Source organism: Diadema antillarum, unplaced genomic scaffold (assembly GCF_040938485.1).
Source record: "Diadema antillarum isolate AM-2024a unplaced genomic scaffold, OU_Dant_1.0 seq00000217_RagTag, whole genome shotgun sequence".
NCBI classification, from domain to species: domain Eukaryota; kingdom Metazoa; phylum Echinodermata; class Echinoidea; order Diadematoida; family Diadematidae; genus Diadema; species Diadema antillarum.
Genome location: NW_027271272.1, coordinates 1,827,111 through 1,850,450, shown reverse-complemented (window position 1 = coordinate 1,850,450; position 23,340 = coordinate 1,827,111). Strand labels below are relative to the sequence as shown.

Genomic DNA, 23,340 nt, shown 5'->3' with positions numbered 1-23,340 from the left:
TGAATATATATCAAAATATAGGTCTACATATATTATGTGAATATTATATATCATATAGCTTGTGGCAGCTTGCACAGACTAGATAAAAATGATTTCAAATCAAAACACTTCCTTCTATATATTTGCATGATGTATATTTCATGCTTCCTGACACACAGCCCAATATAATGAGCAAGTCTGCGAAGAACGCTAAACTTTTAAATGCAGTAGTCGTGACTGATAATAGCACGGACCTGAAACACACCACGTTAAAATGTGCACATTATTTGTGGATCGTTCCTAGCAACAACATTATATCGTTTTGCGTTCAAAACATCGCCCAATGTTTGATCCATTTTTCACGCAGGCACAGACATACATGTATATCTCTGATGTTACTCCCCTCCGCAGGTTTCACAAGTTCTAGTAACACACCGAAACTCATGATTAATGATTAACCCGACGGGTAGCAAGAGACCCTTAACGTAATCACATTGGTTTTGCAGTCCAATGAACGAAGACGCCCATTACCTTATCAATTTACAGGTGGATTATACAGTAAACCGATGGGACAGTACTGGTAATTCATATACTGCTTGAATATCACGGACAGTAGTCGAACAAATAGGACGTATAGACACTAAGAAATTGAATCAAATGATACCATGTGGTGTCTCTGAAAGTGTATTTCACAATATTGTACATGAAACTTCATGCAACAATAAAATGAGAATTTAAAAAAATAGCGTAAAACATCGTAAAGGTCATTTGTATTTCTTACCCAGTTCATTTTCATTTCAAACGTATTTCAGGTTATAGAGTATAGTAAAAGTATACGATACGCAACACTTATAAAATATGCGAGAGACAGCGTGCAGTGATTCTCACTTGAATATCAATTGTACCAAAGACTGAAAAATTTATTACAGCTGCACGTGAAGTTTACATTTGATAAAAAGTTATATGATTTCAAAGTTCCCCTGACATTGGTCGCAAACTCGCAATCACATAATCAATTGATTATGCTGATAAGGTGATGTATTATGTAATTTCCTCAAGTTACAAGTTTGTACCATTTTTCTTTTATTCAGATAAATTTAACGTGAATATCCCATATCTTCGCATCGTATGTTAGTCGTATTGTAATATCCTTTAACAATTATGGCTTTGAATTGCCAGGGATGAGGTTATATTGTTATTGAATTATGAGTATATGATAAAGTCGTGATTTTTAAATGAATTTTGTATAAGGATCTACGGACAATTTTCAAGAGGGGACAGCGTATCCTCACCTCCTTTGCTTCAGACTTTTGTATGATATCAATATAAGTAGATTTGATTTCTATACACTTAGTACAAAATAGATATGAAATGACAAAGAAACTTCCAAATATGATTATGCATTCAAAAATAGTTATACGTATGCTAATCGCACAGCACAATACACTAATCATATACTTGAAATAGGCCTGTCGTTCAGTAAGACATCAAATTATTACAAAGAAATGTACTAGACCGTCATCTTAAGAGGAAACTTGATTTTGATGGCGACCTGTGAGAAGAATGCATATAATATGGTCAATTGTGAATCTTCCACTTTTCCTGTTCGGAAGTATTATGGGGCAAATTATTTGTATAGGGCCCCATTTTTTTCTCTCTCTTCTTTCTTTCTATAAAACAACATCAAAATATCATGAAAACCACCCGCTGAGAAATTCGAGAGAACATGGAAACTTTTCAATACTTTTTTGTATATTCTTTGCAACACATAACTTTCCTGGGAGGCTCTTGTAAAAAAAGAGTACAAGAACATTGAAATCATGTTTGATGCATTTATAATACGTCAGTATTTTCATAACGAACAAACAGACGCGTCATCGAGATATCCTGGTTTGAGACATTTTTTCCTCAATGGCACAATAAATCTAAGCCACTGGACTATTACAGTTTTAAATGCTTTGCGTAGCAAACTCGTCAATCCTCTTGCCGCTGAAATTGATCATCCCATTTTTTTTTTCTCGCTCTCTGGCTGTATACCTGTGTATACAGTATAAGTCATTAGTTCAGCGTACAAGTGCACGACCACCACCATATTCATTATGAGCATATAAACATTTTTGCAATCATCCCTATCATCATCATCATTATCATCGATGTCATCATCATCATCATCATCATCATCATCACCATGGTGGTTACTATCACCATAGCAACTACCGTGATCAATCTTAAAATCCAAGAGATCTTTACTTGCATTCAGAACAGCTTGTCTATCACAAGGTTATATACTATTTAAGAAACATACAATATGAATCGCTGTACAAGCAAAATAACAATGAGCGAAATTTCAGCTGTTCTCTCCTCTGAATAAAATAAAAACAACAAACATTCACTCTAATTTCACAAGATAGTGACCAAGGTCGCTCAATCACGGCACAAAACGTCTTGACCTTTGACACGGCATGTGGTCACAAGTGTATAATCGTTCGCTTATCTTGACTACATCATAGGAGCAGGTTTATGCGGGTGCGTGTATGCCTTGATTTATACCATCATGGCATTCTAAGCAGTGTCCTTTTTGTTTTTGTTTTGTTTTTGTTTTGTTTTTGTTTTTCCAGTTTCACGTTCTCAGAACAATTATCCTAAAATACCATTTCATAATGCAGCACAGTCGTCAGTTGTGAGAGATAGATAGATGAAGAGAGAGAGAGAGAGGGAGAGAGAGGGAGAGAGAGAAAGTGGGGAGGGGAGGGAAGAGTTAAAGAGGATTAAGCACGATTTCAGCAGAAACTTGAGTCGCCGGATCGCGCCGTTTCGATGTCGCAGATCATATTCTGTCTGCACGAGGAATCACAGGGTGACCGACCCTCCCACAGACGGTGGAAATACCTGGAGGAAATATATAGAATTATAGATTATGTATCTGTGCCTGTCTATATGTATGTGTGCATGTATGTGTGAAAGTGTGTGTGTGTGTACTTATGTATACATGCATATATACATACATATCATATTCATGCATGCATTGTATATGTTATTTACTTATATAAACATATGTTTGTATATGCTTATGTTTATCAATAAGATACTCAAAATATTATAAAGAGGGCAATGCATTCATAGTGATAGTATAGCTATCTCAGCTTTTGTTTTATACTACCCACTATGACTAACTATACAATCCTATCACTGACTATAATACCACTTTTGATCATGGTAGTATACACGTATACTGTACCGATGGTAAGGATGATACTTGTATTCCTAGTATATATATATATAAATATATATATACATATGTGTGTGTGTGTGTGTGTGTGTGTGTGTGTGTGTGTGTGTGTGTGTGTGTGAGAGAGAGAGTGTGTTTGATATCAAGTAGAACGTGCACTGAAGTAAAATATGTTGCGAGCAGAGGAAACATTTAAAGCAACAATGATTATGCCCACGGTATTGAATGATTACCTCATAATGACATCGAGACACATTAGGATCATCATCTCTGCGCTCTACATTCCTCACATAATTCATTCAACCGTTTAATGGATACATTGTCTCGGTTTGGGATAGGCTTCTGTACTTCTCACATTATGCGATCTATCACACAATCGTTTTGAGCGCCACGATACTGTGCAAAGAATTAGAACTAGTACCAGATCAGATTCTCCTGCAATATGCAACGGATGCCAACATTACCGCGGTATCCTATCACTCTTACTACAGTAGAAGAGTCGAATTTATACTTGTCATACTTGTTGTCATGTCTATATAGCAGAACAGCATGGCGACTTACGAGTAATACTGGTCGAACGCGGTTTCGTTCTTCTTCATTTCCTCCACTACACGCCCCCATTCGCTGGGCTGGAGTGACGTCATATTGAAAGCTTTCTGAAAAAGAGAGAAGAGAAAAAGGCGAGGGACGGCAAATTGCCAATTTATTACTTTCAAGTGATGTGCACCCAGTATTCTTTCTGTCTTTTTTTTACCATGACCAGAAACATAACCGATACTGTCGGCTTGCGAGTGAAGCAAAACCGAATCTTGAAATATGTGCCTATTAAAAATCGAATTACCGAATCCTCTCTATAAACATGTCGTGTAAGTGAAGTAAATAATTTTATCTCACCTTAGCCGTGTACTCCAGTCGCCATTTTGGTTTATCCGTTAGGTTGGCTTCAGTGAGATTCAAATAATAGTTATCGTGGTCGAGAACAGCCTGAAAATAAAATGAGAAAGTTGAGAAAGGTCTAAACTTAACCCTTTAAAGACTATGTGTAAATTTTGGAAAACATGTGTAAGCTGAATTATAATGTCTTCTTTTTTGCAATTAGTCGTCACATGATATACTATTCTACATGTTATACAATAACTAAGATCGAACCTCATGAAAATTAAGATGATGGAGAGGGAGAGACATTTTATACCCAGGAAGACTTGGTGTAGTTTCCGTCTATAGTGTAAACTCGGTAACCCGGATTTTGAGTGTCCGGTGTTATGGCTCCTGCCACGTAGACGACGTTGATTGGTTGACGATTCGTGACGTTGTCGTAGTAAATCTTGAACTGGTCTTTGTGGGTGTGTCCAAAAAACTGACCAGTTATGGTACTCGCATATCTGAAGATAGGAAGAAAGAAGGGCTCTCGGGTCAAGTGGCGGTTGGTTAACTCTTTATGTGCCATGGTGTAAACCCCCCCCCCCCCCCCCCCGTGGGCAACGTAGTCATGCTTTGGGGAAACATTCTGTTTTTTTAAATCTGCGTAACTTTTATAGGGTGTTGCTATTCTTGACATGAAATGACGGAAATTGTAGAGAAAATGCCGAACTTTGCTTTGATGTCAATCATTTTATGACAAAAAAATCTACGATTGTTTTTCTTTCAAATGACCAGTAGCTACATTTTTGTAGAGTCGTGACTTTTGCACGGGAACAACTAACAGAAGCATACAATTCACTCGTCTATCCAGTAGGAAATACTGCTTATGATATTCAATCACGACATAAAATTCAAGCTACATGTGACAGGAATGGAATTGCAAGAAACGCGTTTATTGTACTGTGACATTAATGACAATTTATCGATCGGTTTGGGCAGGTTTGTGCATTTGAGCAGAATATGTGAACTTGGCACGCCGTCGACAGAGTTGGGCGTGTGAACGTGGTAAATAAAGAGTTAAATAGTAATGTATTATGATCACATCATGAGATATCAGAGACAGTTTAGGAGTAACGTGTACCTCAGAGTTGTAAAACTGGAAACGTTGTTTCAACGTGCCTTTAATTTGTCAAATGGATTGGCATTTTTATAACTATCTAATGCTACAATCTACCGGTGTTCATTGACATACAGAACAATGGTGAAAACATTATTATTTATATACACAAAAACAGAGAAAGGAAATAGCACCGCTTGACGATGAGCTCGTAGTTCTTGCTCCAGACCGCGAGGTTCTGACTCGGAGGGATGTGGCCTAGTATGTGTACCTTCTCCTTCGCCGTCTCGGCGGCTTGCAGGACGGAGACTAGCCACTGGAGCTGAGCGTCGGGATCGGTGGCGTTGATTCGCAGCCACCTGAGTGGAGGAAAGTCATGGTACGAACAAATGGTAATGGTACGAACAAATGACTTTACTTGGTATAGGTTGACAAGTCGGCTTGCTGACTCAGGATTTTAACAAATAATGAATGTGTATTTCAATTGTAAAAAAAGTTTATATTTTTAACTGCATTCAAAAGCAACGCCCAAGATGTGATTCCAGCTGTACATGAGCAATCTCCATGGGCTAAAAAAACCCCACCAACAACAAACATTTAATATAACCGCATCAAGGCAATTATCAAACCGACTCCCGCTCCATTATGTCAAGTCTGCTCTGACATATGATGTGTTTGATTACAATGATATATTAAAAATTTTTAGCTGTGACATGCAACGTCAATGTATGAGATATGAAGAGTCTCTTAGTTGATGCAAGAGATCAATTTGGCGAGATAGATTACCATTGATCTATCAATCGTACGATTTTTGAAATAATAGATGCAGTGTGATTGATAGCACACTGGAGCTGTCTTTCAAATATTTCTGATTAACCTTGATAAAGCCGTGATATTCGTCAAGCGATGAAAGCAATCATAGCTTGGTCAATATGATAACATATTGCCGTTAGGCTGTCCATATTGTCATTGAAAACAAACGGGCAGAAGATGAACTGAAGAAGACCGTTAGACCAATGCTTCAATTAAAAAAGCACGTCAATCTCTTATGGGAAAGAAAAGCTAACGACTGCTACGTTAGTGTCGATGTTATAGTCTGTTCGCACTGCACAAAAATAATTTCACTAATAGTAATTACAGGCCCCGTCAAAAGTTGTTCCGCCTAATAATGCTTTTATTATCCTGGCGTTTCATTCTTTGGATTTTGGCATCAAATTCACTGCTGTTGGATTCGTGCAACGGTAACGTCTTGCATTTTACATTTGCATCTAAGCGTCATATATTTTCCAATTCAACACTTCAGTCGCTGATTCCTTAGCGAAATGATCGGAGCTTATTGAAGCAGACGTTTTGAGGTACAATAGTTACTTTAAAAAGGGGGCGGGGGTCGGAATAAAGATTTGAATTTTGACCTGTTTAACCTATGTTGTATAACCCCTAACCTTTCACATATGTCATGTATTAATTCTCACCAGTTTTGAGTGTTTCCTGCGTTAGCATTTAGCGAAACCACGCGGAACCCAGGATAGACCAGGACGTCGTAGTAACCACCCCTGAAAAAAAACACACACACACAAAAGTCACACAGTGTACGTTAAATGTCTAATGAGGTCAAAGTTTGCATGTATTTTTATTTTCTTTTTTTTCATGTCGGGTGTCTCTTTTTGATTACTGCCGAATGTATACACTTTGGTGGAATAAAAAGTACACTGAATTTGCAAAACATTAAGTAAATGTCCGTCAGTCATGCTTAATGGAAGGCAGTGAAGAGATTTAGTTTGAACTTTCTGTTGTATGTGTATGAAAGTCTTACCGTAGCATTGTCTCTTTGGCACTCTTGGGCAGCCAATCGGATTTCTCGATCCATGAACTGACGCACGCCTCATATAACCACTTCTCTGATTGGTCACCGGTGATGAACTCAGGTGGGAAACTTTGGAAAAGGATACAATTTTTTTTTAATTCACTTGGCTCGTTCTTGATGACTATGCATGTGCCAAATCTGAAATGAATTACCTCGTGTGTGTATCATTGATCTTGCCATAGATGTCAAATGTGTACATCATCGTACATTTTGTCATGAGAACCAACACGTATAGAAACAAAATAGTGAAAGACAAAAGACAAAAATGATTTTTTTTTTGAATAAAATCAGTACTTAACTTCTCTTCATTTCGATCGCACCTAAAAATAAAAGTTTGCTCTGTAAGCGATTGGTTTAGTGTGTCGATCCACAAAATAATGATTTCGACAACTTAAGACTGATGTGTTTATGATCCATAAACTTAGCAGTTGTAAATTTATCTGCGATCCTGGCAGATCCATGAGAAAGTTCTTGACTAAAATCGGCACAACAGACAATGTCGGCAATAATGTTGACGGAAATTTTTAAGTTGAAACTATTTACAAAACATTGCTTGTTTACATGACGTCGTATTACCAATTACCTGTTCACAGGTGCGCTCTCGTGGTTTCCAAGCGTGGGATAAACTTTGACCCCCGGGAAGTACTTCATGAGGAGGTCGGTTACCATGTCGAGAATCTTGAGCTGGTCGCTGCGAGTTTGGTTCCACACGTTGTGAGCTGGGAGATCCCCTGTCATGTAGATGAAGTCAACCTGAAAAGAAATACTAACCGGTAACAGGATGACAGTAATAGTGGTCATGCGTTCTTGCTAACACGTATAAGCGTTATGGTTTGCATCAACATCGTAGTATTGATAGTACAGTGGTAAATCTATCAAGTAATACGACATCATATCCATGACGACGAAGATGACGAAGGTGACGATGATGATGGTGATGATGATGATGATGATGGTGATGATGATGAGGAGGAGGAAGAAGATATAGCTTGATGATAATGATGATGATGATGACTCGTGTTTTAGTAAAAGAAATACATAGATAACACTTATGAAATTGTATTTGACGATGACGATAGTAATGATTAGAATATATTGTGATGATGGTGACGGTGAGAACTTTACGGAAAGAAGTGTAATTATAAGAAATATGTAATTGTATTTGATGATAATGATGATGAGGAGGAGGGGGAAGAGGAAAATGATGAAAAGAGGAGGAAAAAAAAGAGGAAGAAAAGAAACAGTGGTGTCATAGCAACGGAAGGATGATGGGAGCTTATACACTTTCATCAGAATGGACCGTAACAGTATGATGATTACATGCAATAATCTATGATCTTGCCGACAGTCAGTATGACAACTTGTTTGAGTTTTTACAACTTAGGCTGTCGTACGAATCTCCCTACTTATTAGAATCCTCCTTACCTTTTGTGTTTTGGCAATGTTCTCAAGGGTGTTTTTCATGAGATCTAGCGACACGTCACAGGTTCGAAAGTCTCCCCACTTTCCAGCGCCTTTCGTCCCTGGAGCTATAGAAAGAAGAAAGATGATGAAGATGCAGAAGAAAAGGGAAAAGATGAAGAATTAGATGAAGGACAGAATATGGTGATGGTGATGATGATGGTGATGATGACGATGATGATGATGATGATGATGATGATGATGATGATGATGATTTTGAAGAAGGAGGAGGAAGAGGAGGAGTGGAAGAAGAAGATGATGGAGAAAAGGAGAGGACAGAAGAGGACGAGACTTCCTATTACTTCCGTTACCATGGTTGCGGAATATACGGAAACATCTCACCGTTGATGATGATACTTGATGCAGCAACTTTTCCGGAGTGTTATCGTCATTTGATAAAAGCCTTAATAACCATGCAAGTGGTCTGACTAGTTATGTCATTTATAGGGGTTTGAATAATCCATTAGAATGCAATAAATTGTTATCGAGGGCCCAAAGATTTCTAGAAATATAACACCTTCTGCAGGAAATAAGAAGTATCCAGAATACGTGACGTTGTGTAATCAATTATAATGAGATGAGAGAATAGATAGGATCACAAAAAGCGCGCTTATCCTTTGGTTGTCTGCCAGCTCTTTGCTTACCCGGTGGTCCGTCGTTAGACCGACAGCAGAGCGGCTCCCCGCACTCGGCATTGGACCCGGGCTCGTACATGAGATCGATGTGGAGGTCACTGATGTGTAGCACGCGTAATGTCGGAGAGCCGGGCTGGCCATGGGGGAAACAAAAACGTAAAAATTATGAGTAACAAGATCGCGTATTTCAGAAATACATGAGACAGACGTTATGAGGAGGGACGTATGGTCCAGAAACCGGTAAATGACATTTTGGATATTGTGACAAACAGTTTTAAAGATTTGGTACATGCTCAGCTTACTTGTTAGTTACGTCGATGTAGGGTAAATTGTCAATCAGTTTTAATTAAAACAACTCGACGCAAGATTTTCATCGGTTTGAAAAAAAAAATCCTTATCGTAATCATCATCATCATCGTCATCGTCAACAGTAAGAGCAGAAAACCTCCCTTTGATACCTGGGGCGGCTGCACTGGAGTCATATGAGGTTTCGGAATGTTGGGGAACGTCACGTTCCAGTCGGAGTTGTAGTCGTAGGGGATGGCGCATGATGGACCGAGCAGCGTCCCGCAGACCTGGTCTGGACTGAGGTAGTGGAGCGTGGCGACGTCGATGACCTCGTCCTACAGAAAAAAAGAGGAAACGATCAGGCCTAATGCATTTTGTAGTGTTCAAAGTCCGAATACAGAATGATGCCCTTAATGCAGCAAAGTTTTGTTGAAAATGCATGTACAAATAACTATAGCTGTAGGTCTTTTTTATATGGCGCATGACGGACCGCAAACTTGGTGATAGTGACTGACGATCATGCAATGGCACGTTTTTCAACTCAAAGACGTTTTAGCAATGAGATCAAATGATATATATTACTGTGATTTACATTATACATTTCAATTTACAAAAACTGTCCAGAATTTGATCCATGAATTTGATACAATTTCTGATGATGGGCAGGATGGGAAGAGTTTCGTAAATCACCGGGGGAAAGGGTCAATCCAAAATTTAGCCCAAAGAGTTATTCACAGTTGTTTAAACAAAAATATGAAAAGAAGACTATTACTAAAGAATAGAATGATTAATATGTTTTCTACGGTGATATAAAGTACAATTATGACTCGTAACAAAACGAGGCTTGAAATGAATTTTGTTGTATAATATTTCCTTATACAAGCAGGCCCACTCGCTCACATTTTTTTTTTCATTCTCATGGGCCTTAGCCTTTTTCTCCAGAAGTGGAAACAAAAAATGATATCTTATTCCATTCATCATCAGCCATGTGAGTAACATACGTTATTTGAGATTTGAAGTATATTCCACTTCTAAAATTCAAATACAAACGAGAAAAGAAACCCTAACGTATCAAATTCAACACCCCCTTCACCATGTGTTCACAGAGTATTATATCCACCTTAAACTCTCTCACAACCAGGTCACAAACGCGGTCGTCCTCGATCTCTAGTGTCTTGCACACCTCGGCGGCGATTTCGACGATGAGGTCACGCGACTCGTCCGTCTGGATGAGATCGTCAACGGCCTTCATGAGCTCCTTGCAGGCATCGCACTCGATGTCGACCCCGATGCCCAAGCTCGGATCGCGTATGATGTCGTTCCTAGGCGGAAGGATATTGCGCAGAGGAATGAGTCATGTCATATTATAGGTATGATTTCATTTATGTATGAAAAATGTGATTCTTACCAAGATGACATTATCTGCAGTTTTAATTAAGGAAAGGTTGTGTCACCCCAGGGTATGTAAGGATATCTTATTTGGAACTTTGCTAAGGATAATGGCATCTATTTATTTATTTATTTATTTATTTATTTATTTATTTATTTGTTTGTTTGTGCATTTGTTTATTTATTTATTTATTTATTTATTTATTCATTTATTTATTTATTCCGTTTTATTTTCACAGGGTAGCCCTTGTATTCAACTTGATAGTGGTCATTTTATTATTTCTTACGCTGTGGCATTGATGGTACGCTAAAAAGTAGAATGATAGGCTGAAAATGAAAAAGCGCCAGTTAGTACATAGCGGCATACCTTTTTTTTTCTTAAAAGTTTCCTTTTTGGCGGAGTGCTGTTTTCGGAGTTAAGTAACAACGTCAAAATGTCCATCTACAATTATTTCTTATAGCGTAACATCATCATCATCTTCTTCTTCTTCTCGTCGTCGTCGTCGTCCTCCTCCTCCTTCTTTTTCCTTCTCCTTTCTTCTTCGATCAGAATGGTATTTACCCCAGGGTTGATAAGGTGATCATTGTTAGGAATACAAGGGTCTCAAAACGTGTTGCGTTTGTGTGATTATCCATTTTCTTATTTACAGTCGTCCTTTCTTTTGTTTTGTTGTGTGTTTTTAGTTGTGACATAGCGGCGTGAGGGAGAGGAGAGAGGCTATACTTACATCATTTTGACGTACGGGGCTGGCGTCCGAGTAGCTGCGGCACGGCTGTAGGACACCAGAAATGGCGCCAACTTGTAAGCCAGGGTCGATCTCGTCTGCTCGTCGAGAACGTATTCTCCCTTCGTTTTGACGTCAGCTGACGTTACCGGTTTGCAGGTCGCAATCACGACACAGAAAAACAAAGCTGCGAGTGCTGCTAGACGTTTGGTGGAAAATGTCGCCATCATTTTACCCGGTTCTGCAATATACAGCTTCAGGATCTAGAAACAAAAAGTGGACAGTTCAGAAGTTTTGACTTGTTTGGAGTATGATTATTTTCTTTATCACACATTGGCCAATACACACGTGTCTTTGCTTCCTCTCATTATTCAATTTGAAAGACACAAACACACGCACACACACACACACACACACACACAGTCTCTCTCTCCTCTCAGCTGTTACAGGTTACTGTTATTGGTATTCAACTGTTTTTCAAGTGGTCTCTTACTGGTATTGCACTGGTCTCTTATTGGTATTCAACTGGTTTGTAACTGATCTCTTACTGGTTTTTAACTGGTCTCTTGTTAGTATTCAATTAGTTTTCAACTGGTTTGTCACTGGTATTGTACTGGTCTCTTACTGATATCTAACTGATTTGTAACTGGTCTGTTACTGAAATTGGTTTCTCACTGATATGCAACTTGGTCTCTTACTGGTTTTTAACTGGTCTCTTACTGGTTTGCAACTGGTTTCTTGCTGGTTTGCAGTCTGCTCTCTTACTGATTTGCAACTGTTCTCTTGCTGGTTTACAACTGGTCTCTTACTGGATTTCAAATGGTCTCTTACCGGTATTCAACTAGTTTTCAACTGATCTGTCAATGGTATTGTACTGGTCTCTTATTGGTATTTGACTGATTTGTAACTGGTCTGTTACTGAAATTGTACTGGTCTCTCACTGGTAAGCAATTTGTTCTCTTACTGTTTTCCAATTGATCTCGTACTGGTCTGCAACTGGTCCCTTACTGGTATTCAACTTGTCTCTTACTGGTTTCCAACTGGTCTCTTAATGGTATTCAACTTGTCTCTTACTGGTTTGCAACTGGTCTCTTACTGATTTACAACTGGTCTCTTACTGGTTTACAACCGGTCTCTTACTGGTATTCAACCTGTCTCTTACTGGTTTGCAACTGGTCTCTTACTGGTTTACAACTGGTCTCTTACTGGTATTCAAGTGGGCTCTTACTGGTATTCAACGGGTCTCTTACTGGTTTGCAACTGGTCTGCTACTGGTCTACAACTGGTATCTTACTGGTATTAAGCTGGTCTCTTAATGGTATTCAACTTGTCTCTTACTGGTTTGCAACAGGTCTCTTACTGGTTTTCAACTGGTCTCTTACTGGTATTCAACGGGTCTCTTACTGGTTTGCAACTGGTCTGCTACTGGTATTCAACTGGATTCTTACAGGTATTCAACTGGTCTCTTACTAGTTTACAAATGGTCTCTTACTGGTTTCCAGCTGGTCTTTTAGTGGTATTCAACTGGTCTATTACTGGTATTCAACTTGTCTCTTACTGGTATTCAACTGGTCTCTCACTGGTTTGCGACTGGTCTCTTATTGGTAATCAAAGGGTCTCTTACTGGTTTTCAACTGGTCTCTTAGTGGTATTCAACTGGTCTATTACTGATATTCGACTTGTCTCTTACTGGTTTGCAACAGGTCTCTTACTGGTTTTAAACTGGTCTCTTAGTGGTATTCAACTGGTCTGCTCCTGGTATTCAATTGGTCTCTTACTGGTTTGCAACTGGTCTGCTACTGGTATTCAACTGGATTCTTACAGGTATTCAACTGGTCTCTTACTAGTTTACAAATGGTCTCTTACTGGTTTCCAGCTGGTCTTTTAGTGGTATTCAACTGGTCTATTACTGATATTCAACTTGTCTCTTACTGGTATTCAACTGGTCTCTCACTGGTTTGCGACTGGTCTCTTATTGGTAATCAAAGGGTCTCTTACTGGTTTTCAACTGGTCTCTTAGTGGTATTCAACTGGTCTATTACTGATATTCGACTTGTCTCTTACTGGTTTGCAACAGGTCTCTTACTGGTTTTAAACTGGTCTCTTAGTGGTATTCAACTGGTCTGCTCCTGGTATTCAATTGGTCTCTTACTGGTTTGCAACTGGTCTGCTACTGGTATTCAACTGGATTCTTACAGGTATTCAACTGGTCTCTTACTAGTTTACAAATGGTCTCTTACTGGTTTCCAGCTGGTCTTTTAGTGGTATTCAACTGGTCTATTACTGATATTCAACTTGTCTCTTACTGGTATTCAACTGGTCTCTCACTGGTTTGCGACTGGTCTCTTATTGGTAATAAAAGGGTCTCTTACTGGTTTTCAACTGGTCTCTTACTGGTATTCAACTGATCTCTTACTGGTTTACAACTGGTCTCTTACTGGTATTCGACTTGTCTCTTACTGGTTTGCAACAGGTCTCTTACTGGTTTTAAACCGGTCTCTTAGTGGTATTCAACTGGCCTTTTACTGGTGTTCAATTGGTCTCTTACTGGTTTGTAACTGGTCTCTAACTGGTATTCAACTGGTCTGTTACTGGTATTCAACTGGTCTCTTACTGGTTTTCATCTGGTCTCTTTGTGGTATTCAACTGGTCTCTTTGTGGTATTCAACTGGTCTGTTACTGGTATTCAACTGGTCTCTTACTGGTATTCAACTGATCTCTTACTGGTTTACAACTGATCTCTTACTGGTTTACAACTTGTCTCTTGCTGGTTTTCAACTGCTCTCTTACTGGTATTCAACTGGTCTCTTGCTGGAATTCAGCTGGTCTCTTGCTGGTATTCAATGGTTTCTTACTGGCTTGCAACTGGTCTCTAACTGGTATTCAACTGATCTCTTACTGGTTTACAACTTGTCTCTTGCTGGTTTTCAACTGGTCTCTTACTGGTATTCAACTGGTCTCTTGCTGGAATTCAGCTGGTCTCTTGCTGGTATTTAAAGGGTCTCTTACTGGTATTCAACTGGTCTCTTACAGGTATTCAACTGGTCCCCTACTGGTATTCAGCTGGTTTCTTACTGGTATTCAACTGGTCTCTTACTGGTTTGCAACAGGTCTCTTACTGGTTTTCAACTGGTCTCTTACTGGTATTCCACGGGTCTCTTACTGGTTTGTAACTGGTCTCTTTCTGGTATTCAACTGGTCTCCTAACTGGTCTACTAATCGGTCTCTTACAGCTAGGTATTCAAATGGTTTCTTACTGGTTTGCGACTGGTCTCTTAGTGGTATTCAACTGGTCTTTTACTGGTGTTCAATTGGTCTCTTTACTGGTTTGCAACTGGTCTGTAACTGGTATTCAACTGGTCTGTTACTGGTATTCAACTGGTCTCTTACTGGTTTTCAACTTGTCTGCTACTGGTAATCAACTAGTCTCTTACTGATTTGTAACTGGTCGCTTTCTGGTATTCAACTGATCTCTTACTGGTATTCAACTGGTCTTCTACTTGTTTGCAATCGGTCTTTTACAGCTAGGTATTCAAATGGTTTCTTACTGGTTTGCAACTGGTCTCTAACTGGTATTCAACTTGTCTCTCAGTGGTATTCAACTGGTCTTATACTGGTTTGCAACTGGTCTCTTACTGGTATTCAGCTGGTCTCTTACTGGTTTGCAACTGGTTTCTTACTGGTGTTCAACTGGTCTCTGACTGGTATTTAACTGGTCTCTTACTGGTATTCAAATGGTCTCTTACTGGTTTGCAACTGGTCTCTTAGTGGTTTGCAACTGGTCTCTAACTGGTATTCAACTGGTCTCTTACTGGTATTCAACTGATCCCTTATTGGTATTCAACTGGTCTCTTACTGGTATATAACTGGTCTCTTAATGGTTTTCGAATGGTCTCTAACTGGTATTCAACTGGTCTGTTACTGGTATTCAACTGGTCTGTTACTAGTATTCAACTGGTCTCTAACTGGTATTCAACTGGTCTGTTACTGGTGTTCAATTGGTCCCTTACTGGTATTCAACTGGTCTCTTTCTGGTATATAACTGGTCTCTTAATGGTATTCAACTGGTCTCTAACTGGTATTCAACTGGTCTCTTACTGGTATTCAATTGGTCCTTACTGGTTTTCAACTGGTCTCTTACCGGTATATAACTGGTCTCTTAATGGTTTTCGAATGGTCTTCGAATGGTCTGGTCTGGTATTCAACTGGTCTCCTACTGGTATTCAACTGGTCTGTTACTAGTATTCAACTGGCCTCTCACTGGTTTGCAACTGGTCTCTAACTGGTATTCAACTGGTCTCTTACTGGTATTCAACTGGTCCCTTACTGGTATTCAATTGGTCTCTTACTGGTATATAACTGGTCTCCCAATGGTTTTCGAATGGTCTCTTACTGGTATTCAACTGGTTTCTTACTGGCATTCAACTGGTCCCTTATTGGTATTCAAAGGGTCTCTTACTGGTATATAACTGGTCTCTTAATGGTTTTCGAATGGTCTCTTACTGGTATTCAACTGGCCTCCTACCGGTATTCAACTGGTCTCTTACTTGTATGGAACTAGCCTTTCACTGACATTCATCTGGTCTCTTACTGTTATTAAACTGGTCTCTTACTCGTTTGCAACTTTTCTCTTACTGGTTTTTAAGTGGTCTCTTACTGGTTTTCAACTGGTCTCTGATTGGTATTCAGCTGGTCTCTTACTGGTATTCAACTGGTCTCCTACTTGTATTCAACTGGTCTCTTACTGGTTTGCAACTGGTTTCTTACTGGTATTCAACTGGTCTCTTATTGGTTTCGAACTGGTCTCTTACTGGTATTCTACTGGTCTCTTAGAGGTATTGAACTGGTCTCTTACAGGTGTACAACTGGTGCCTTACTGGTTTCACACTTCCTGGCATTTGAACTGCAATTTGTAGCTCTATTCCCAAATCATGCTGAAACCAGCAAGAAACCAGATGGCTTCACTGCCAGTACCAGTTGACCAGATAGCTACTGGTCTTTACTGTTTTGTTTTTTTAACCTTGGTCTCTCTCTCTTCTCAGCTGCTACTCAGTTTAATGTGATAAACACATTTTATTTTTCATTTCTTTTTATGTTGACTCAAGATGGGGGGGGGGGGAGTAAGGGGTGCACGTCACGAGTTCGACACCCTCGAATTATACAGCACACGAGTCATATAGCCCATAAAGTCATACAGCTCAAGAGTTTTACAGCCCACGAATCATACAGCTCATGAATTTGACACCAAACAAATAAGGCCCATGAGTACGACACTATAGGCAAACAAGGTCCAAGAGTTCGACGCTATAGGCAAATAAGGCCCACGAGTCCAACACTAAGTAAACAAGGCCCACGAGATCGACACATTAACCCCATGATGTAATGTCGAACACGTGGACCTTGTTTACATAGTGTCGAACTCGCGTGCCTTAATTGCCTAGAAAAAGTGTCGGACTCACGACATGGACCTTATCTGCCTTATAGTGTCGAATTCATGGGCTGCATGACTCGCGGACTGTATCGTATGACTCATGGACCTTTTGTCAATACCGAACTCGTGGGTCGTATGACTCGTGGATGGCCCCGAGAGTAAGAGAGGGTTATATAGGAACCATCTTAGAGTCTCTGGATATACCTTCCTATTGCGTTTTCAAGCATTAACGTATAGGACGTCATATGCTGTGGTCCCCTCGATCAGCCTTTAATGAGAGAGTTAATAAAATTTGTTTGGCTATTTGATTTATATCTGCATTTTCCGGAAAAATATGAACACAAACTACAGCAAAGAATTGATTTTATATTGATGTTGTGAATAAACATATACTTAGAGAGTAATGACTAACAGATGATTAATTGAACTAAATTCATGATCTATAACTGACTTCATCGGATGAATTTGGTGATGATATTTACACTAACGATAAGTCAATTCATTGCATCGCTGAACAACAATAAACGAACATCACTGCAGGAGCCCGCCATCGTAAGCAGAGATAGTGTAGGGTGGTGGCCTCGAAACAATCGCAAGTATATTAGAAAGATATTTTCCTCCAGAAGAACAAAAGTAGAATATGCATGTTATAGTTTGTAAGAGTATAATGTGGCTAGTGACAGTAAACCTACTGATTAAAGCTCGTGCACGATACTAGAAAGTAGGATCCGAAACAGGTATTATAAAGAAAACAACTTATTAAAAAATTTTGATGCAAAAGCAATCTTTTCACTCGAAAGGTTGTTTAGAGTTCAAGGGTCATAAAAAGATATTTTATGGGATGCCATCCGTCAAATGGATATCATATTTTCCTTTGCAAGCCCCATTATTGGAGTTAGAGCGGAAAGAAAATGACCAATTATAGGCGACATTGCTTTCGATTTCACTATCTTACCATCTCTTTCCCTATAATATTGTGCTTTCATTTTCTACACCTTTCTGCTTCCTCTTCTCTTTCTTTCTTTCTTTCTCTGATGAGAATTGATTTTCCACAAGTATCTCCGTCAATAGTGATGATATTTATGATAATTGAACATTTTGCTGTAATCGTGTGTACTTCAGTTCCCTGATTAAAGGGACTGTACAGTACTGGTTGAGGTGAAGATTCAGTTTTGCGAGATGTTTAGAAACCACTCTATGAAACGTTAAAGAGCATACAATTCTAAGGGGAATCAAAAGTTTATTAGATGAAAATCGGTTTTGAAATGACTGCGATATCAAAACAAAATAAAAAAGCTAGGTAAAACAAAGAGATCCTAATAAAAGTCGTGGCCTGTCAATTTTATTAGGATCGCTTTTTGGATATCTACGCCATTTCAAGACTAATTTTCATCAACTAAACGTTAAAACCCACTTGGAATATTACATGCTCTTTCATACATTAAGAGGTTTCTCGTTATCTCGCCAAAAATGTTATAAGCCTGACGTTATGTCTCGACTAAAACTATACGATCCCTTTAACAGTAAAAACAAAAGACTGAATTAAAAGGGTTTTCCGAGTCCAAGTGTGCAAGTTAACATACATCAAAAGTACGTAAACATTTTGATAGTTTAAGTTCATTTATTTACATGTATATTACCCTATGTTACCAGAGATCTAAGATGATTCGGGGGGGGGGGAGGGGGTGTTTGAGGGATTGTTTTGTGATATGATTTTAGATATTATGTTTGGTATGAATGAAAGACATGTTAGTTATTATATGTTTATAAATCTTGGACCCCATGGAAGAACAGATCTATCATGTTGACAGATCTGAAATGGGCTATCCACCGTTACATGTTATCATCATTATCACATGTCAACTTGTTTTCATTGTATTTTGATACTTCAATCTTGATTCATGTTTCAGTTATGTCATGTTCAACACTGTTTATCTTGTATATGATTTTATTGTTTCGGAAATAAAAACAAACAAACAACAACAAACAAAACCACAGAAATAAGGTTTCAGAGACTTATCAGTTAAGAGAAACAGGATATGCTGCGCATAACAGCTTGAAAGCGGGGGAACCAGGCAATATTCAGACACAATTTAGGTAGTTCACAGTTAACAATATAGTTTGCAATGACTTCCTGAAACACTGACTTTATAAATATGGAATGATCTTTCAGAAAAATAGCTTGAAATAACAAAGCTAAGCAGAATGTGGTTATAGTTATGTATGTGTTGCATGCGTTGCTCATTTACTTTAAACAAATACACGTTCGAATACGCATTTCGATATGCATCTGGTTCATATCGTTTATAGCAAAGTTTTCATGAAGACCTATCCAGTTTTTGAATATTTATGTTACAAGTCAATTTCAAAAGAAGATCTGCAATGACCTTTATCTATACATGCTAAGAATGTAACTGTGAACTGGTTTGTCACGAGTAGTAGCTATATAGTGAGGATAATATTATCATAGTTGTGCACATTGCAAAATATAGAGTAATGTTCTTTCCACGCAAAAGTTTGTCTCCTGCTGCGTTTGGTGGTAACATGCGTTGTGGTATATTGTATATACATACTCAAACGCACGGCAAAAACACCCATCAAAAAAAAAAAAGTTTGGTAAGGAATAGATCCTGTGTATATATACTTCATTGCAGGTTAATTTTTTAATGATTATCTTTTATGATGTTCCCATGCCGATCTGCGAAGCATAGGAAACAGCGTAATAAAGCCGGTGAAACAGCGGGCATGACTGCAAACCCTGGTAGGCGGGATACAAAGGTTTTCCTTTTGGCACCAAAACAGAGATCGAAACCAAACAGTATCTTATCCCGTTTCTCCCACAACTCTGCAAGAGCATTCAATGCCCTAAAACGAGATTCTTTTTGCAGGTCGACGGGGAACGGACAGATTGGTAATCCGCCTGTGCGAAAGCAGTCTAGCGGTACAATAATACCTACCCCCTTTCCATGGTCAACTACTATGTCCCATCGAACAATGAAAATATCGATCGGGTGGCAAAGTATAAATAGAGCCTGCGCTGATGGGCTCAAAAACTCTTTTGTTCGCCAGTAGGCACCTGAATGGGGTCAGCAAAAGCGAATTTCAACTGACCTCAGCCGTGATTGCTATGTACATCTTCATACGAGTTATACATCAAAATAAGCGCTACATCACCGGAACGAAGGCAAATAAAACTGCAACACGTGCGGTTTTCATTCAGAAAGAAATCTGATATTGATAGACGAAAAAACTCTACTAAAGCCATTTTACTGGGCAGCATATCACATAAAACATACATTTAGGCAATGAAGCGGCAGGCATCCTTATCCTCATTTTGGGGACTTGTTACAGTGCCCGTATATCAGCTGACACTATGGCAAGGAAACTGGTGTACAAGATTCCCGTATGGAATGGGTTATATTTAGACGCGTCAGATCAATCGACAACATACCACGATACCCTTAAACAATCTAGGCCTACCGGTCATGTACCAATATTTAAGACCTGAAGAGCAATATATCAGTCAAAGAATGTTATGCATTAGGAAAAAGATTATTATGAATATACGAGAGACTTACATTTTTGAGGAGCACTCAAATAATGGGTTTATCAGCAGAGTTGGAAATACACTCGCATAACTGACTGTTTACACCATCGCCGGCCGTCGTAGATTCTTCCTTGTTTCACGCGTCACAAACAAACACGTAGGACCTATAACTGTCTTGTGTTTGGTTACTATATAGGGTAAAATACACATCTACAAGTTGTCGGGCGAGCGCAGTTCAGATCGATATCATGCAATATCTGATAAAGAAGGTGGGCGGAGACGCTACATAACGTGACATGGTTGTGGAGGTCCCTGCATATAGTGTTGAAGTACTGCAGGCATAATATGCTCAGTACAGTGCACTCCAGTTATAACGAACACAGTTATAACGAAATTCTGGCTATAACGAAGTGAAAAAAAAAAATCTGGTTGCAACATTATCCGCTCTTTGTTTTTTATTGTCTTTTCTTTTTTGTTCGGTTACAACGAACTTGCGATATAACGAAAGAAAATTGCTGGTCCCGACGACTTCGTTATAACGGGAGTCCATTGCAGTATTTGAGACAATACGACAAATTGGAGGAATGAATGAATGAATGGATAAATGAATAAATGAATGAATGAATGAATGAATGAATGTATGTATGAATGAATGAATGAAGGAAGGAAGGAAGGAAGGAAGGAAGGAAGGAAGGAAGGAAGGAGCTCAATAATTCTAGCCCTCATTCACGTTGATAGAGAAAATTAAATAGGATTGATTGGGGAAGTTTATTGAAGAAACAATGGAATATCTTTCTGTTTTAAGATGGCCCTGCGTTTTAGAGTAAGGAAATTTGGACCGTCGGGTTAACCCTCGTTGTAAAAACAATATCTCGCCAGAGACAATCACATGAGGCATTTCAATATGAATAGTTGGCAGTGCCATCGGGTTGAGAAAATGATTCCGAAGTTCACTAATAAAAAACAAACAAAAACAAAACAACCACTTTATCTCTGCATGTAACGATGATATTTCCTCATAATAATTACAGTGTAATATTCCAATGACTGAACGTTGAAATTAACTACAATCAAAAACAGCGTGTATATATCAATATATTTATACCCTTCAGTATTCCGTGTTTTGAAGGCATAATCACCAATCTGTATGTGAACGTTGTGATCAGGGCAAGGCTCATGATCTCTAACACTGTCAACATGTGGGAAGCACAAGTATAATAGTGCATGTAGGCTGACGCAGTGTACCATCAGTGTTGAAGAAAATGAAGTGCTCGATCAGTGGAGATGAGGTTGCGACGTTTAAGTGTCGGTAAAAGGAAGCAAAGCCAAATGTGATCAACGGAGATGAATTGCATTTAAAAAGTATTTCATAGATCTGAAATGACCCCTGAAATACAATTCTGGTGCTGAATCCATGATGACTTCTGCTGATGTGAGTAGGTCTTCACATCATAAATCCAGGAATCTTTTTGATCGAGAATTATATACAATGATTTTAATATTTCTTTTTTTTCGTGTTTTTTTTTACTGTACCCACTAGTATTCAGTTCCACCCCTCAAAAGCCTTTAATACTTTTTGTGACGTCATCTACAGTAAACTCTCAGCTAAAAAAAAAAAATAGTTGTCTTCTGTCCCTCGATGACGAGGATGACGTCTTCATCAATTTCAGTTTGGTGAAGTCAGTGTTGATAAGTCAATCATGTGTCATGGGGTCTTCTATGGCTTGGGAGGCCAAGATAAGTGCATGGATATATACGGTAATGTTTTATGGTATGCCATGATGAAGTGTACGAGCTCATAATAACACGACAGCTTTCATACAATTCCACATTTTTTTTGTTATCGTTTCTACACTCTTAGTGCTGGATTTTTTTCTTCCAACAAAGCAATTGTTATCATTGTATACATGTATCATATACTATTCGAGGTTGAGTTACACGAGGCATGTATTTCTATTGCGAGTTTGTGTCTTATGCAAGGAAAGGCATTGTGATGCTTAATTATGTTTCAATAGACTTTACTGTTAATGACTTCATAGAAGGCAACATTTTTTATTTGCTTTTTTTTTTCGTTAAGGGCAGCCAATATCCAAAAAGAGCAATACTTATGTTTAATACACGTATGGTAAAAAAATCCCACAAACAGATAAAAGGGAGGTTTTTATAATCTTTTCAGAGATTCTCCTGCAAAATCAAGGAGACTTGGTCAGCTGTGTTTTAAGGGGCCGAGCTCAGTGGGTGTATATGAAAAAAAAAGATGAAAAAGCAAATTATTAAAATCCGTGATACACGTTCTGATATAAATATTCAATAGTTTGTGTTCGCAGATCTACTTATATTCAGATCAGCAGAAGTCAACATGTAATGGATGTCGAGGACCTTTAAAAGGTCAAGAAACCTGCAAGTATTAGATCTAAAGATATCTACTTATAGACTTGCAATTTCAGTGATTGTGGTATTACGATTCTGATGCGTACCGATCCATATGAGCTTAAGTCAAAAACTTATTGGGCTATTTTTAGATATCAGTCCGGATGAGTACAGCTAAACATATTTTGGATAAAGGTCTCATTCTTCAAGCACGACTTTCTCTCATCGTTGCGAATGCACATGATGAAGTAAACTGTATATATATATATATATATATATATATATATATATATATATATTTATTTATATATATATATATGATATAATATGATATAGATATATGTATATGTATATGTGACCCTGCACCTCAAACCAAACAAAAAGTCGCCAGACATGAACTTTTAGTTAAGAATATATTCTGAAAGAGCAGACTTTAAGCTTTAA

General features: G+C 38.5%; 1 protein-coding gene across 1 annotated transcript; it reads right to left on the bottom strand.

Annotated features, from left to right (window-relative positions):
- Positions 1-2,759: 2,759 nt before the first annotated feature.
- LOC139729086 (sphingomyelin phosphodiesterase-like) lies at positions 2,760-11,775 on the bottom strand. Its single transcript, XM_071640009.1, has 13 exons — positions 11,552-11,775; positions 10,555-10,756; positions 9,605-9,769; positions 9,156-9,279; positions 8,476-8,579; positions 7,634-7,803; positions 7,000-7,119; positions 6,659-6,739; positions 5,381-5,545; positions 4,401-4,590; positions 4,103-4,192; positions 3,770-3,864; positions 2,760-2,868 (listed from the first exon to the last, which is right to left on the bottom strand). The coding sequence occupies exons 1-13, from the start codon at positions 11,773-11,775 to the stop codon at positions 2,760-2,762; spliced, it is 1,839 nt and encodes a 612-aa protein (XP_071496110.1).
- Positions 11,776-23,340: the final 11,565 nt, after the last annotated feature.

Bases quoted from the DNA above. Each gene is read 5' to 3' on its own strand.
- LOC139729086 (XM_071640009.1), bottom strand. From the start codon at position 11,775: ATGGCGACATTTTCCACCAAACGTCTAGCAGCACTCGCAGCTTTGTTT. The intron at 4,193-4,400 runs GTATAAAATGTC...TTTTATTTTCAG, and splicing joins ACTACACCAAGTCTTCCTGG to GCTGTTCTCGACCACGATAA. The intron at 2,869-3,769 runs GTAAGTCGCCAT...TATTTCCTCCAG, and splicing joins GCGTTCGACCAGTATTACTC to GTATTTCCACCGTCTGTGGG.